This window comes from Oreochromis aureus, linkage group 10, assembly GCF_013358895.1.
Source record: "Oreochromis aureus strain Israel breed Guangdong linkage group 10, ZZ_aureus, whole genome shotgun sequence".
Lineage (NCBI taxonomy): Eukaryota > Metazoa > Chordata > Actinopteri > Cichliformes > Cichlidae > Oreochromis > Oreochromis aureus.
In genome coordinates, this window is record NC_052951.1 from 13,395,014 (window position 1) to 13,413,514 (window position 18,501).

At 39.6% G+C, this 18,501-nt stretch overlaps 1 protein-coding gene across 2 annotated transcripts in view; it reads left to right on the forward strand.

The window, feature by feature from the left end:
• The window catches only part of lrch2 (leucine-rich repeats and calponin homology (CH) domain containing 2), a 36,818-nt gene extending 22,407 nt beyond the window's left edge, over nucleotides 1-14,411 (forward strand). For both annotated transcript variants that reach the window (XM_039618347.1, XM_031759950.2), the window contains 4 exons: nucleotides 161-273; nucleotides 7,218-7,355; nucleotides 7,524-7,601; nucleotides 7,999-14,411. In XM_039618347.1, coding sequence (XP_039474281.1) covers nucleotides 161-273; nucleotides 7,218-7,355; nucleotides 7,524-7,601; nucleotides 7,999-8,118 — 449 coding nt within the window. In that variant the 3' untranslated portion in view covers nucleotides 8,119-14,411. The remainder of the gene's footprint in view (nucleotides 1-160; nucleotides 274-7,217; nucleotides 7,356-7,523; nucleotides 7,602-7,998) is intronic.
• The last annotated feature ends 4,090 nt before the right edge of the window (nucleotides 14,412-18,501 follow it).

The following is an 18,501-nucleotide window of genomic DNA, read 5'->3' on the forward strand; positions in this document are numbered from 1 at the left end:
GACTTTCACATTAACTCTGCATTTCTACTGTCAGACTGAAGTCGAACAGGTGGCCTGAAATTGACCTGAGCGACTGTGATGTACTAAATACTTTTTTTTGTCTGTTCTTCTTATTTCCTTTGTGTGTTCTTTGGATTGTTACCCCCATCTGTAATTTTAGCCTTCACCAGAGGAAGCCGTCAGGAGATCAGCTCTACAGACCCGAGCTTCACGATGAGAAGGAAGATGGAGCACTTGAGAGAGGAAATGGAGCAGATAGGACTGTTACGACAGGTCAGATGCCTTGCAGCTTATTTATGCCTTTGCGTTTGTACGAGTCATGGAGTTATGCAGAGGCCAATGCTCAATAGATCCTGCGTTTGTTTCAGTGTTTACGCCTTCGAGCTAGACAATTGCTTCGTATCCAGCCTTCCTGCTTAGGAATACAGATGCATCATAACTTCACTTGGTTTCCAAGGAATTAAGAAACACTCTGAGTCTACAGTGGCTTGCAAAAGTATTCGGCCCCCTTGAACTTTTCCACATTTTGTCACATTACAGCCACAAACATGAATCAATTTTATTGGAATTCCACGTGAAAGACCAACACAAAGTGGTGTACACGTGAGAAGTGGAACGAAAATCACACATGATTCCAAACATTTTTTACAAATAAATAACTGAAAAGTGGGGTGTGCATAATTATTCAGCCCCCTGAGTCAATACTTTGTAGAACCACCTTTTGCTGCAGTTACAGCTGCCAGTCTTTTAGGGTATGTCTCTACCAGCTTTGCACATCTAGAGGGTGAAATTCTTGCCCATTCTTCTTTGCAAAACAGCTCCAGCTCAGTCAGATTAGATGGACAGCGTTTGTGAACAGCAGTTTTCAGATCTTGCCACAGATTCTCGATTGGATTTAGATCTGGACTTTGACTGGGCCATTCTAACACATGGATATGTTTTGTTTTAAACCATTCCATTGTTGCCCTGGCTTTAAGTTTAGGGTCGCTGTCCTGCTGGAAGGTGAACCTCCGCCCCAGTCTCAAGTCTTTTGCAGACTCCAAGAGGTTTTCTTCCAAGGTTGCCCTGTATTTGGCTCCATCCATCTTCCCATCAATTCTGACCAGCTTCCCTGTCCCTGCTGAAGAGAAGCACCCCCAGAGCATGATGCTGCCACCACCATATTTGACAGTGGGGATGGTGTGTTCAGAGTGATGTGCAGTGTTAGTTTTCCGCCACACATAGCGTTTTGCATTTTGGCCAGAAAGTTCCATTTTGGTCTCATCTGACCAGAGCACCTTCTTCCACATGTTTGCTGTGTCCCCCACATGGCTTGTGGTAAACTGCAAACGGGACTTCTTATGGTTTTCTGTTAACAATGGCTTTCTTCTTGCCACTCTTCCATAAAGGCCAACTTTGTGGAGTGCACGACTAATAGTTGTCCTATGGACAGATTCCCCACCTGAGCTGTAGATCTCTGCAGCTCGTCCAGAGTCACCATGGGCCTCTTGGCTGCATTTCTGATCAGCGCTCTCCTTGTTCAGCCTGTAAGTTTAGGTGGACGGCCTTGTCTTGGTAGGTTTACAGTCGTGCCATACTCCTTCCATTTCTGAATGATGGCTTGAACAGTGCTCCGTGGGATGTCCAAGGCTTGGGAAATCTTTTTGTAGCCTAAGCCTGCTTTAAATTTCTCAATAACTTTATCCCTGACCTGTCTGGTGTGTTCTTTGGATTTCATGGTGTTGTTGCTCCCAACATTCTCTTAGACAACCTCTGAGGCTGTCACAGGGCAGTTGTGGAGCTGTTTTGCAAAGAAAAATGGGCAAGAATTTCAGTCTCTAGATGTGCAAAGCTGGTAGAGACATACCCTAAAAGACTGGCAGCTGTAATTGCAGCAAAAGGTGGTTCTACAAAGTATTGACTCAGGGGGCTGAATAATTATGCACACCCCACTTTTCAGTTATTTATTTGTAAAAAATGTTTGGAATCATGTATGATTTTCGTTCCACTTCTCACGTGTACACCACTTTGTATTGGTCTTTCACGTGGAATTCCAATGAAATTGATTCATGTTTGTGGCTGTAATGTGACAAAATGTGGAAAAGTTCAAGGGGGCCGAATACTTTTGCAAGCCACTGTAAATTGACTCATCTATTTATGCTGGGGCTATAGGGGACAAGGATGGGTGTGGAGGGCTGAAACACTTTTGTTTTTGCTTATGAAAATAATTTAGGAATCAGGGTTGGCTGGGCATGCCTAGCTATACCTACAGCCTACTAATTCCAACATAGTTGGGAGGATGTGTGATTTGCAAAACTCATAAATCCATATTTTATTCACAACAGAACACAGAAAACGACAGTTAAACAATGTTCAAACTGCGACACTACATCATTTTAAGAAGAAAAAAAGGTCCTTTTGAATTAAATGGCAGCAACACATCTCAACAAAGTTGGGACAGAGCCATGTTTATCATTGTGCAGCATCCGCTCTTCTTCTTTTTTTAACAGTATGTAAACATCTAAGAACCGAGGAGATGAGTTCTTGGACTTTTGGGAGGGGAATGTTTTCCTGTTCTTATCTAATAGTGGACTCAAGCTGCTCAACCGTCCTGGGTCATCAAATGCTGGACTCCAGGCGGGCCAACTGTAATAGATGCAGTATGTGATTTGGCACTGTCTTGTTGAAATATGCGAGTTAAAAAAAGGAAAAGGAATTGAGCATATGTTGCTCTAAAGCCTGTATATATCTTTCAGCACTGATGGTGCCTTTCCAAAAGTGTAAGCTGTCATTTCCGTAGGAACTAATTCATCCTCATACCATCAGAGATGCAGGTTTTTTTATCTGAACACTAATAAAATCCCACATGATCCCTCTCCTGTTTCATCCACAGAACGTGGCATCCATGTTTTCCGAAATGAATTTCTAATGTTGATTTGTGCGACCACGAAACATTTACTCCACTTTGCCTCAACCAATGAGCTTTGGTTCTTTGCATAATAGAGCTTTAACCTGCATTTGTGGATGTGGCATGGCAAACTGTGGTCACAGATGTTGATTTTAGAAAGTATTCGTGAGCCCCTGCAGTGATTTCCATCAGAGAATCATGCCTGTTTTAAATAGAGTGCCACCAGAGGGCATATAGATCAACAACATCCAGTATAGACTTTTGGCCTGTGCACAAAAATTTCTCCAGATTCTCTAAATCGATTCCCCAACTCCAGGCCTCGAGGGCCGGTGTCCTGCAGTTTTTAAATGTGTCCGTGATCCAACACAGCTGATTCAAATGGCTAAATTACCTCCTCAACATATCTTGTAGTTCTCCAGAGGCCTGGTAATGAACTAATCATGTGATTCAGGTGTGTTGACCCAGGGTGAGATCTAAAACCTGCAGGACACCAGCCTGCAGTTGGGGACCCCTGCTCTAAATCTTCAATAAAAAATATATTTCATAAAATAGTAAAGGGCCTCAATTTAAATGTTTGATATATTTTTTTCCATTGTGAACAAAATACAGGTTTATGAGATCTGCAAATCATTGCATTATCTTTTGATTTACATTTTATACGGTGTCCCCAATTTTTCCGAACTGGTTTTGTAAGTACACTCTTACTGTTCCCACAGAGAAGGTGTGCAGCAGCTGGGTTCTGCTAACCAAATGCACTTGATTAATTCATCATCACCAAATGTGAGCACCTCAATAAAAGTCAACATTTTGGCGTTCTTCTTGTGTGGAGTATTCGGGCATGCTAACACACGATGGGACAAGGTCCCAAGATCACACTGAGCAATGCTCAGAGAAACTGCAGAAAACCCAAGAGGTACAACTCACTCACACTCACTCAGCTCAGAGGATCCATGCAGCTAACGAGGCATGCAATGTAATAATAATAATAATGATGGATTGGATTTATATAGCGCTTTTCAAGGCACCCAAAGCGCTTTACAATGCCATTATTCATTCACGCTCACATTCATACACTGGTGGAGGCAAGCTACGGTTGTAGCCACAGCTGCCCTGGGGCAGACTGACAGAGGCGAGGCTGCCATATCGCGCCATACCAACACCAGTAGGCGGTAGGGTAAAGTGTCTTGCCCAAGGACACAGCGACCAGGACAGAAAGGCCGGGGATCGAACCGGCGACCTTCCGGTTACAGGTGCGCTTCCCAACCCCCTGAGCCACGGTTGCCCTACAATGTAAGCTTTAATAACTATCACACACAGGATGTGTATATAAGAAAGTTGTCAGCAGTTGTCAGCAGCAGTTGTCATTAAAGCAGAAATTAATCCAAATGCCAAGCTGTGGCATGTGTTTGCTTATTTACTTTTGTCAGCTGAATTGGAATTAAAGTCCAAACTGTCATTTTTGCCATTTTCAAGCAGCCCTGCAAGAAAGGGACAAAGAAAGTATCAGGGGAAAGTGAATGATCAGATTAACATTGTGGTTTAGTAGTTGCACACATGCCCGTGCAACCTGCTGCGTCCCATGGTGCTACAGTGAAGTAACATGTTTACTTGCAAACCATCTGTACAGAACCAGAGGTGTAACCAATACTCAGCATGTCGGAGAATGTCAGACACACCTAAAATATGTGAAGCGTGCACGGTGTCGTTGGCATGATAATAAACATTAGAAGAGAGCAAAACACATCAAAATGACTGGCTAGTCTAATTCTAATGAAAAGCGTTAGAGATGCAAAGTCTCTACAGGAGAGGCTAAAGAAAAATAATGCTTTTATTTTCTTAATCAGGCCAGGCTCATGAGGTCATAAGATGATAGTGGAGGAAAAAACAACCTGTCATCACTTGTCACAGAAATACAGGCCGGTAAAACAAGCGGTATAAATTCAAGGCGTGCACAGCATACTTGTGATAGCATCACACACTGACAGATGTTTTATACAATACCTGACGCGTACATACCATTTTGCCCTGTAAGGTTTGCCCGAGACAAAGGAACTCTGTCAAACTTTCCAAAACATCTCTTTACAAAAGGAGAAAAAAAATGAAGCATTAAAGAACAAATGCATAAAGTGAAAGGGTGTTCCAAAACTGAGATGAAAGTCCGTAAGAAAAGGAAAACAAAGTAGGCGTAGGTGACGCTTTTCTGGAAAAAGAACAGACATTCCCTTGAGAAAAAAAGCACTCCTTAGACTCAGAGTGTTCCCATGCCTAGCTCTACTGGGTGTTAGGCCATCATAGCATTGACGTGAACCTCTTTTTGAAGATGTTGTCAGCGAGAGTATTCCCACCTCATTTCCAAGAAAAGTTGCGAAAGCAAAGTAGCCCCATCTTTTCGTTAATGATCAGGTGATGAGAATAAAAAATTTAAGGCAGATTAAATGAATACGTGGGAACATTAAACAGAGAAGAAGGAAGCCACCTAACAGCAATTGCTAACTTGGTTTATATTTTGAAATTGACTGGGATTTTTGCAGCGAGTGGAATTTTTTCGAAAACAGCTGTAGGTTACTGGAAGTCTGTTTGCGTGCTGTAGCAATATGGTAGGGAAGGGCTGATTAATCTGAGGAGAGAGCCTGCTGAACTCAGGCAGTGGTCTGTTAAGCAGGAGTGATAGCATTTTTCCACACATGGAAGAGCTTTGGATAATTTTATAGAGCAGTGTCACACCTTCCACGCAGCTCATACACAATTTACACATATAGATCTAAACTACTGGGAAAATGATAATAAACACATAGAGTCTAATCAGAAATGTACTTTTAATTAATTTCTGATTGACCTTTTTTTTCTTTTAATTTTTCAGCTTCTGCCTCAGCCCTGGAATGTATCAGTAAACAAACAGTGCGTTTGATTCCAAGAAAACACCAGAAGTGTCAAAGTGCCGTTTACTCCTTCAGGGTGGTTGACACGTGTGTTTGTAGGCGGTCTTGGAGTCTGAGACAATCAGCTCCAGGTTATGGGTCAATAAATAATTCAGGTTTTGTTCTTGAATCTTGTCCAGAGTTACTTTGTAATGCGGTTAGAATCCTGTTTTCTGGCAAGCGTTCGTCATCTTACTTAACAGTCTAGTACAGAGTACACAGCCTGTCTTTACTTTGTTATTTCCCTTGAATGTACATGTTGGTGTTGGGTATGAGCTTCCGTGTTTGGTTATAAGGGAAGTATTTAAATTCTAATATTTGAAAATTAAGCCAGGTGGACATTTGTCCTAATGGAGACGCCTGTATAAGTGGAAGAAACAGTTTCCACGGCTGGATTCAACCCATACAAGTGGCTGCTTCTTCTCTGACTGAAGTGACATTTCAGGGTGTGCTTGTCCGTGCTGGGGTGAAAGCTTAAATTAGACAGTGGACAGAGCAGTTCACTGTTTGGGCAGCCAAGAGAACTTTCAATCTAAAAAAATAATCATTGTCATCGCTGGTTAGAAATGCTTTCCAGTCCAACCAAAAGGTCAAACGGAAACAGATGGACTTCAGAAAAGTAACAGAAAGCAAAGCGTCACACCACAGGAGCAGAACAGTGCCTTATTCATGAACTTCATGGGAAATCAAAAACACGTTCGAAAGCATGCACAAAAACATTCAATGGTAGACAACTGACTTCAATAACATTCCTTTTAACATAATCAACATCAGTACCAGTTTCTTCAACTGCTTTGGATATATTGCGACGATAAACAGTAACTTTTCCTTGTCATTTCCCACCTGAGGCAAGTATCTAATTCCTCTGTCTCTACCTGACTGATAACAAATAGACAAACCAAGAATACCAAGAAGTATTTGTTGGATTTTGTCCAACTCTCTTCTCTGGCAGCAGTACTAACCCACCCATTCATATAAAAACAAACAAATTGGTTATGTGGGAGTTCAGAGATTTAATAAAGACATAAATAACACTGTACAGATCATCTGATTACCAGGGAGTGAGCTAATAGCTGGTGATTATCAGAACGCACATGCTCAGGTGTACTGGAAGCAAAAATAATGTAGCTTAGTAGATAGCAATTATTAAAAGGAGGATTTAATATGATCTTACAGAGTTGCTTAACTTTCATTAAGCTGCGTGTGGTACACACCCAGGCACTTACCTCAGATCATTAACTGATTACACTCTCGTGAACCTTTGGCCCAAAGAAGCTGTTTGGCTAAAAGCGCGAGAGAGGATGGAGAAGCCGCTGTGAATTATTGATTAAATGTTAATAAGTTAAACACCTTTTCTACCCCAAATGTAGACGACAGTGACATTAGTGCGTTTTGTGTGTGTGTGTTTGCAGAACATTGAGTCCAGGCTGAAGGTGTTGCTTCCGGATGATGTTGGAGCAGCTCTAATGGACGGAGTTGTCCTTTGCCATTTAGCTAATCATATCTGTCCTCGGTCTGTCGCCAGCATCCATGTACCATCTCCTGCAGTGGTGAGAACACTGAATCTTCAAAATGAGTCTTTTTTTAAAAATTGTTAATGCCAAGAGTTAGAAATTCTCGTGAATTTATTGGTTATAACATTTTTGTCTGCTTAGCTATGTGGATTTTGTTCCGCTGTGAGTTTAATTAACTAAAATGATTGATATTTGGGCTTCCAGCCAAAGCTTAGCATGGCCAAATGCCGGAGAAACGTGGAAAACTTCTTGGATGCCTGTAAGAAGCTGGGTGTCCCACAGGTACTGACATTAACCATTTAACAGTTTCATTCAGGCATTTCATGCACGCTTCACTTCAAACACCATTTAACCCGTATTTATTTTGCAATATATTCTGTGAAGATTTATTACCTTCCATGGTGATATCCACCGTTGGGCTCTGAAGCACAAGTTCCATACAGTTTCTGCAAGTTATATCATGCACACTCACTGGTCTGGTTTTTGCCTTTGTCCTTGATCCTTCTCCAAATGAAGAAATGCTGTCATAAATTATGAAAGACAAATATGTTTTATTTGTCTCTGGTCAAATGTGGCTGTCAGAAAAGCTTTTAACAGTTAAATGCTGTCTGAAAACCCCACCTTTCCTTTATTTATCTCTAAGTAAAACTGACAAAAAGACATCTCTCTGTTGACTCAGGACAAGCTGTGCCTGCCGCATCACATCCTAGAAGAACGTGGCCTAGTGAAGGTGGGTGTGACTGTGCAGGCTCTGCTGGATCTCCCCACGTCTAAGCCCACGCAGCTCTCGACTGTTTGACACGAGCCTCAGTTTTGCACTCGTGCAGGATCACCTCTCTCCCAAGCCCAAACCTTCTTCCTCATTACCAGGGACCAGAGAGCCCAGTAGGGCGAGGACACAGTGGCCCCATGGGTCTTTTGGAGTCGACTTTTGCCTGACTGAAACAGGAGACAAGATGTCTAAATGCTTCTGTCTCTTCATATGATGTCAGCTACCACTTACCTCTTTTCCATCACATTTTCACTCTTATGCTGTTCCTATTACTGGGGTCATCCTGGATGTGTGTTTTCTAAGGTGCTGAGCTAAAACTTGCAGAAGAAACACACACAACGGTCAATCTAAGACATTAAAGGCTTGTGCGTCCTTCTTTCTAGTCACTGAGTCTGCGAGTGTCAGCACTGACCATACTGGAAGTGAGGAAATGACAGACATAACTCACTCTTTCACTGGAAAGGACTAGGCTGCCTCTGCTGAGTGACCTTATTGGGTATTTACACTTGGGTTGCTCTTCTTGTGAAATTTATTTTCTCAGTGAATTTTTTCTTGATTTTTTTCCATGGTTTTACATAGTCTTCATCAGGCATGCAAGGACGAAATCCTGTTTTGAGCAGCTAAGCCTAATTCATCAATTGTTTTGTTTTTGTAATGCATTTAGACAGTGCTTTTTGAAAGCCAGTGTAATCTAGGAATGAATTTAATGTTATTATCATGCAGACAGAGGACTTTCCGCCTGTTTTTCTGGTGCAGTTTCAACACCTTTCAACCATAAATCACATCTGCATGCACCAGGGGACTTGACATTTGACCACTGTGATAATACGAACTTGGCTTTTGCCAAAAGCATGATATCTTGTTTTGTACTGTAGCATTTTTTCACTGTGTTTTTTTTTTTTCAAACTCTAGGCCATTCTCGATTTTACCTTCTCTGAAGCTTTTGATACTTTGCTTCCAGCTGTTGCCAGTTAATGCTTGCCATTTATGTGAAATTGGCAGCTCAGATCTGCTGTATTGTTTATATTCTATGTGAATATTGTGTGTGAACGGCTGACTGATGGGCGCCTGGATCCGAAAATGGTTCAGGGTGCCCGTACAAACTTCCCACGCACGGTACGGTCTTATTTTCCCACTAAGCCATCCTGTTTAGTGTGGTTTCTAATACACTTTATTTCAGGGAAATTCAATTATTTATCTATTTATTTACTTGTTTTAATTGTGTAAATTTTTGATTTGTGTGTTTCTGTCCTCACTACCTGCCCACATGCAATTGAAGATGTTTATCTCATGTTTTTCCAGCAAATGGAAAATGACTAAAAGCTTTTAACTTTGGCACTATTCTGTTCCACATGGTGGATCTGAGAGTTCAGTTCACTGCCACATGAAAAAACACACGCAAACAGACAAAACACAAACCAGAAATTGAAACCATAAACTAATCAAGAGTTCTGAAGAGTCATTTTCTTTCTTTCTTTATTTATTTTTTGTCAACCTTACTTCTCAGACCATGATTTGCAGCCATGGCTAAAAGGAAGTACACCATCTATCATTTCTATAGTTAGCAGGATCATACCAGGATGTAATTTTAAAAAAGTATAGTTCTTTTCAGGTCTAAAACTTAAATAACCCTAAGGACACAATACAATATTATTTAACAAAAAAGACGCCAGAGTGCAGAGGCACTGTGTGAAAAGCTAAGTACACTAAATGATTCAGTAGCTTGTAAAACCACGTTTAGCAGCAATAACTTGAAATAGTGGTTTTGTGTGTGGCTTTATTCATTTCTGAGATCATTGTGAAGGAATTTTGGCCCACCCTTCTTTACACGCCACAGGATTTCAGTCAGGTTGAGGTCTGGGATTTCTGTTGTAGATTCACTTACATGACCCGGTTTTGGCCAAGCTTTAGCTTTCGGACAGGTGGCCTCACAAAATTGACTCTAGAGTACTTTGGTATATAAGCAAAACAAGCCCAAGTCATCACTCCTCTTCCACCGTGCTTTTGAACAGTTTAAGGTATGAGACGTTTGAGTTAGCCTCATCTTATCGTATTTGCTTTTTGCCAAATGTGGTCCACTTTAGTCTCATCTGTTCAAAGGGCATCGTTCAAGAAGTCTTGTGGGTTGCACACATGCAACTTTGCAAACCTAAGCTGTCTGCCATGTTCTTTTAAAAGCAGAGGGCTGCTTCTGGCAAGCCTTCTAAACAAACTATATGTGCGGCATAAAGTTGTTGCCACTTAGGATCATTGTTGATGTCTCCTTGGCATTCAGTAAGTACATACCTGAGTGCTCCAGACCAGAAAACTGTCAAAGCATCTACTTTTATAGAGGAACTTAGAAATAATAAGCATGGACTTAGTTTTTCACTCACTTCTTCTGCATTAAGGCTTACTTTTTGTTAAATGAATAATTATATGGTGTATATGTTGTTGTTCATCTCCAGATGTGCTTACCTCATTTTAAGACCTGCTGCAGACAGATTTAATATATTATGTCCTAACGTGCAAAACCTTAGTACAACACAGGGGTTGTACTTTCTCTTTACAATGACTGTGTATACACTCTATGTTTAAAACATGGTGGAGTTTAAATTAAAACCTAAAGCCAGGTTAATGATTGGATTTGCATTAAACAGCTTACTGGAAAAAGACTACAAGATCTACTAAATATGGGCTAACGCGACATCCCTAAGCACTTCACAGGGCCAGGATACCCAGTTTCCTAATCTGACAGAACAGGTGCAGTTTTTAAAAAGAAACACTGTACTTAAAGAAAAGTAGCTAAATACAAGCTGCAGACATCTGTTAAGGCGCAGTAGTTTGCCCTAGTAAACAAAGAGAAAACTTGGTTAATGATTGGTAACTGACTTCACTAACTTCGGGTTTCTTCACTCGCAGCCATTAGAAACAAAGTATGATGACCTAGTTCACACAACATACTCACACAATAGCTTTCATGCAGCCAACAGCCACAGACTTCACTGAAGGCTAATTGCTTCTAAATTTGCATGCTGATATGACACCAGTTAAATTACTTCTGGCAGACACGTCTTTCATAGTGCAGCTATGGCAGTCTCTTGTTTAAACAAGGTCTCTCTTTTTACCACAGAAACAAGTTGACAGGGTGATTAGAGCAGAGTGATGTCTGGTGAATATGTGGCGGATCAAAAAGCCATCCTTTTTTAGTGAGCCTTAGCTTTACTAGCTTAAAGAGGCTAAAAACTAATGTGAAAAAACATCTGAGACTGGGTTAGAACATGTAGAACTACTGTGCCTCAGAGAAGGGATAGCTTTATTTATTTGTTTGTTGACTTGTAGGTTAACGTCTCTGTACAGGATGATTTATGTTGTTGTTAACTTAAACAGCTTCTGTGCTGATGAGCTGCATCTCCGATTGGCCATCTTACTTGTGGAGACTTTGCTCAGATGCAGTGGTCAAACTTCATGAAAGGAAGCTGAGAGACTTGCACTTCTGGTTTGATTCCAGGATACGAGCGTGCGTGCCAAATTCTTGGTTTCCATGTTACTGCTTTTCACCTCACGTTAATAATCCCAGTGTCTCAATTTGAATGGTGTTCATGAGAACCTCTGCTTCCTCTGAATAGGCTGTTTTTTTTTCCTTCCCCACTGATGCTATGGCGTCATGTTCCAGAGAACAGATATCACAGAGATAAAAATTAAGCTTCCAGTTTATCAGACCTTGAGTGTAAAATATGCATAAACCATCACAGAGTCTCAGGTCACACATTTTACTTATGCAGATAACTTTGAGTCTATATGAATGACTGTACTGTTGGTCACTGGGTGATGTTTCCTGGTGTGTCATTTGGAATGTGGTAGTTGTTCTTTTTCCTGCAGGGCTCTAGGTAACAAGCAAAGCAAGCAGCAGTCAGTGAGCTCTCTTTTAAAGTATCTACTGTATGCATTCACCAAACGTATTGCCGTGCAGAATCCTTTATCCTGAAACACAATCAAATGTAACATCTGAAAAATAATACCTAAAAAAATAATATTACACTGTGGTAGCCTAACAGGAGCTTTGGGGGTATATCTGATGGTAGCTTTCTAACTTCTTATCTTTAAACGATAAGAATAACTTGATACCTGAACTTACCTTTGGGTTATTTAGCTGTAGATCCTGTTACAAATGTTAACAATGGTGCAGAACTTTAGCTAAGAATGTGTTGCCTCATCTCTGTCTTTTACATTACTGCACATATTCTGTTGTTTTAAATAATGCAGTTGCTCTCATATTTGAGGTCCTTTGTGTGAAAAGCGAAAGGAAGAATAGAATTTGTAAACAAACTAGAGTGCATTTTCATAATTTTGGGTCTCGTGAAGACTGTCTGGGACTGGGACACGTAGTGTGTTGAATATCTTACCGCATAGACAATGTCTTGTGGCTTTAATTATTATTACCTGGTTACTGATGTGGTTTTCCATGGGATTCGACTGAGATCTTCAGATTATAGTGACTCATACAGGTGAAGGAATATAAACAGAGGATGATTTTCTCTCCTGTGGGGAAAAGAGGTTAAACCACCTGAGATAAGTGTTACCCTCTGCTAAGGCAGGAATATATGTGCGTCTACAAGTCATAAAACATTCAGTAATTGCAAATTAAAAGTTCACCACACCTTGTGGAAAAAGCCACTTTCATATAAATCCAGCTGAAAACAGAACCTCACACACCCTCAGAGTTCTTTGTCCTCAAGACATTGAGAGATTAGCACGAGGCAGGCCTTACCCCTTGTGTATTTTATTTATTTCTAATATCCATAGTAACGCATATTGTATTGACAGGTGTGTCTCATTTCCTAAGGGCTGCAATTCACGTAAATAATACTTTCATATAAATCCAATTGGACACAAAACCTCAGTGGTGTTTTAAGTGGTTCAGATTTAGACTGAATTGAACTGCTGTTGGACTCTAACTCTGCGTGTAACTTCTGTGAGTTGTTGTAGAAAGCAAGGGAGAGCAGCAGCTTGACCTCTGTTATCTCTTTCTGCAATATACTTGTGTCATCACCGCACCGCTCGCAAAGACATGGCACATTACCTTTTCATTCATCTAAACCAAGTACCAATGAATTGCCCTGAATTCATTTCTGGAGAGTATCTTGTCATCGAAGTGTTTCTGCATAGCATATTTATTTCTCAGTATTTGAGAAAGAGACATGACATTTTCTGGCATTTGACGGGAGCTTTAACCCCCCTCCCCCCATCTGTACTCAGTGTATGGATTTTCATTCTGACTGAATTCATTTCTGTGACATTGTATGTTTAGCGGTTGTAGTAGACCTTTATTTAAAAGTCTTGAAAGTAAATCTGTGTGTTTAACGTTGAAATCTGCGCACCTGTTTGTACTGCCCATGAAGTAATCCTTGCTCTGACAGTTTCTCAAGTTCAACCAAAGATAAGGCTTGGGTGGGCTAACAACATACGAGTTTTATTGTGAAATTTCCACTTTATCGTTCAGTATCTTTTTGTTGAGCTGTAAGGAGTAAAGAACACAAAGAGGACACTGCACGATAAGATTAGAAGTGCACGATCCCTCTGGCCCTTTAGCTTGGGCCTACCTTAAGAACTCTAATCTCCATTAATTTAGCAGGGATTTTTTCAGGGCAAGCACGGACTGGAGGAACTAATTGTAGGGCCTGATTTCTCTTAACATATATGAATAGTGTTCAAAAGCAGGCGTTCAGCAAAGGTGAACATGATCTTTCTTGCACTGCTTGGAGGCGTGAAAATGTCTTTTTCTATACCTATTGCTTGATGAATGTTTCTCATCATTAGTAAACATTGTGTTACCTCAGCAACATTTTTTTAAAATGTTTCTTATTAGGCCCGGGGGCAGGTTTATGTGTTTCTATAGAACGGCAATGTACAGGATGTTTTGGAATAATGGGAAAGTCCCTGTGCTGCATACTCACTGAACCGTCTGCAATATGTAGAATTCATATTCATGAAAAGACAGTGGTGCTGATTTTTATTTTGTAATTTTGTATGTAATAAATCCATTGTCGTGCCTAAGTATCTGTTGGTTTAATTGGTTATGCTCGCCATGATTTAACATCTCACAAGTGTCGTCTCGTTAAGAGAAAACAGTGAAATAGTGAGTTATGTCTAAATGCTACACTGCCGAGAGAATTCACAATTCATGTACATAATCTGTTTTTTTTTATTAAAAACTGGTCTGACGCATGCAAGACTACAAAATCACTGAAGCTAAACCTGTGTACATATCATCTGTGTAAATTCCAAGGTTTTCTTATAGCGAACATGCTGAATATAAAAATAAAGTGAAATTCTTTGGAGCTCAGTGTGTGCTGTCTTCATTGTTTTCCTCTCATTCGCTCACCAGTAGAGCACATTGCTTTATGTACACTCTAAAGTAATGTTATCTGGGCCAGCTTGCATCAGCAGTAATTAATTTCTATTATAGAACCAGTTTCTTCAGATTTGTTGCCCAAGTCTTTGACGTGATTTAACCAAACCTTGCTAAAGCTTAGTGTTAGGGCGGGATCGGGTGTGTCACTATAAGTTCTGGCTGCTGTGGGACTTGATGTGATGCACTGAGTGACTCTTCTCCACACGCTCTTATCACTCCGCACGTGTTTACAAGTGGAGCATGTGATTAAAGTTTTTTCTTCTTTCTGCCTTAGCCTGTGTTTTGTCTCTCCATGCAATCGTTGTATCAGTCTATCTTTTATCTCATCTTAATTCTGCTCTCTTTCCTCTCACACACAATCAGTCACACCAGACGCCTTTTAAAAGGATTTTTCATCCTTGTTTGTTCATAGGGGTGTCTTCTAATTGTTCGGGATTTCTCCCAGGTACTGCACTGTCTTTAATCTCCAGTGTAAAGCGTCTTGAGGTGACTGTTGCAGCATATATGTGTATAGTCTGTCCTTTGTCCTGTACCCATAACATCACCCCCAAGCGGCTGCTAACCCTCCCTGAATGTGGTTTTATTGGATTTTACTTCCTGTTTCTTTTTCTTTTAAAAGGTGCTTTGATGCTCTGTGTGTATATATATATATATATATATATATATATATATATATATATATATATATATATATATATATATATATATATATATATATATATATATATATATAAAACTATATATAAAACTATATATAAAACTGAATTGAATTGACGTAGGAACCAAACGCAGAGGCTAAATGGAATACCAAATAATCTGATAACCAAATCCAATATTACATAACAAAAAGGTGGAAAATCCCAAACTACGCACGAAAGGGAAAACAGATGACAGGATATGGACAAAGGGTAGGGAAGGACTATATATACACAGAGGATTGACTGTAGAATGATATTTTCAAAGTACAACAGGAAATAACTGAAAGTTTTTTAACTGCAAGTGAAACAGCAACAGTAGACACTACCATAGGAGGAATGGGAGAAGCTGCAAACACAATAAGTTACCATTGTGCTCAATTGCTAAAAAAATTGTTTGGGCTTTGCTTAAAATTAACATGAAGGCAGTATGCAACAGGTTGCAAATCATTTATATGCTCATATTTAATTAACAACGTTAAAAAGACAAAATATCAAGTGTTCAATCTGAGAGATGTTGGTTTGGGAGAAATGTATAAGAATCGGTCAGACACACTTGCAGTTATGTCAAATTGCCTTTCTTTAACAACATTTTAAGTGATTGGGAAAATTAGGTCAGTTGCTGTAGTTGTGAAAGCAAAAATGTTTCCCATTCTTCCTTGTTTCTTATCAACTTCTCAGCAGCTGTGGGTTTACTTTGTTATATTTTTTCAGTGCATAATGCACTACGTGTTTCTGAGTAGCACTCCGGGTTCATTCACTATAGAGTCGTGCTGCTGTTGCTGCAGAATCCCTGAAAAACAATGTTGTCTGTGTGGCACTACCCATTCCAACATGTGTATATACTTTATTCCATGTTAATGGTGCCTGCATACCTTTATGGAAGCTTTTAAACCACGCATTTATACGTCAGATTATATCTTTTTTCTTTAACCTTGAAAGCATGCCGTCCATAACTTTTAAAAAAAGTTTTTGTTTTTTTTTATTTGTCAAACCACACAATGGTTTCCTCTTTGCCTCCGTCCCTCTTAAATGAACTCAAGCTTGGCATTGGCGCCAGTGTTGCTAGACCTTTTCTTCCTTTGCATGACAGTGGCTTGCGTTTGAGGATCAAATTCAGTTACAGTGTTCCAGGACTGTTCCTGAGTCAATATGCTAGTCTTTAAATGATAATATAAACCATAAATAATTTTATGGCCATAAATAATATTTATGCCCACAGTCACATTGCAGTGTAACAGGGGTTTAAATCACTGCATTCTGCTTCAAGTAAGATTTTTCTACAGCATCCTGATGTTTTTAAGTTTTAAAGCTGTGCTGTTTATTGGAAATAATGTGTGGAAATGAAATTCCACAGAAACACAGACACTTTGGGACATAGATTTGTACTTTTGAACTTTGTACTGCAAAGCCACATTGGGTCCTTTTATCTAGAATTTAGTGAGATTTCTTTTTACAGTCGAAACACAGGCACATACATGCAGAAACTAATGTGTTACTGCATGTGTTTTTCCCTGGAAAACAGGGTTGAATTTGGCAGGAATTCCTGATATGCTAGCTCCCAGTATTAAACAATAAGCCTGTCACTGTATAGAGTCCCTTTTGAGTCTTAATTTTGCTTTTCCTTTGGCTGTTTCATTTTTTTTTTATAGTTCAACGTCTGTTACAGGAAATCTCTCTCAACTACACAACCTTAAAATGTTTGAAAACTGAATAAATTTCACCCAAAAATAGATATAATAGATAAAATATTAAGTTTAATATTGAATTATACATATTTGAACAACAATTTGGTAAATAACTGAAGAAACGATTCAAACTTTTTAATGTTTTTTCTGCATATTTCATTTTTAAATGAATAACATATGTCATACCTCTCTTAAAGGGCATTGTCATGTAAACTTGTATGGGCTGATTGTGGAAGCCACTAAGTATGCAGGGATATTAGAGGCAGGAGGTATGCTGCCAGCTTTGGGGCCGACCCTGTGAGGGTACTTATAGTATTATATTGCTGTTCGTAGTGTCTTCACATTTTAGGTATTGGCACAGACATCTTGTTTCTGAAGAGCAGTCCTTTAATTTTAATGTCATGGATGACCAAGGAAGAACCGAGGCAACCAAGGAAATCCACCATGGTGGATCCTTGGCCCTACCTTTCAGCAATTTTTTGCTTTCAATGGCACATGATGAAAAATGGCAGCTCGAAATCAAAAGCCAAATACAAATAGAAGCAAAACCATGCAACTCTTTAATATATTTAACTTTTTCATTTGAGTGGTTAGTTTATTATATCTGGTAACACTTTATAAAAATAAACAAAATACTGCTCTATGGACAATTTTTTTCAACTCCAGGTTTACAAGCTGCTACACTGGTCACTTTAAACCACTCCAAACTGTAAACTGTAAATTGTAAATTCTAATCGCAACTTCTCTTGATCCCCTATGACTTAAGCGTATATTTTTCTTACTCCTTTTTATGTCTATTTATTAGCTTTTTTGCACTGATGTAACCAGAGCCTCGTCGTCTCGTCTCTGTATGCTGCACTGGATATAGCAGAAATGACAATTGACTTTGACTTTGAAAATGGCACAACAGAATGTAGACTGAAATGAAGGACTCAGGAGACTGAAACATAAACTTGAAATGAAGCTTTAATGTAGGACTCTCTCTCTCTCAAAAAAAAAAGAAAATACAAAAATCCCCCAAAGATTAGGTGGGAAGGAGCAAGGAAACCAAATACTAGGAGTCTTCAGGGAAACATAGATGAAGGGGACACACAACAATGAGGGTTGAGACAACAAAGGATAAAGAAAGGCTCTGACGATATGTACACAAGCCAGGTCACAAGACATGTCTTCACCAGACATCTGACACCTTCTTTTGATATAATATAAGCCCATTAAAAAAATAATAAAAAAAACAAACAAAAAAACTTTGGAATATTCTATAGAAAAGGCTTTTACAAGGTTTTTAAACAGTGTTTACACAGCCAACAATGTAGTTATGCAATATCTTGATGTATGCTCAATCATCCAGGTAATTAAATCCCAAAAGGTTGATTCTGTTCATCTGGACGTAGTCTATTTACACCTACAGGTCTGTGGACACTCTTTCAATGATGAGGATGTACACATCCTGGACAGGGAGGAACGTTGGTTTGAGCAGGTAGTCAAGGAGGCCATTTACGTGAAAAGGGAAAGAGCATCTCTGAATCTAGGAGGGGCCCTAAGGGTACATCCTTTGCCATCTCACAATGCTGTGATTGCAGCTATTCCCCAACTCTCTGTGAATGGTACTCATGGCCATTGATCAAAAGCC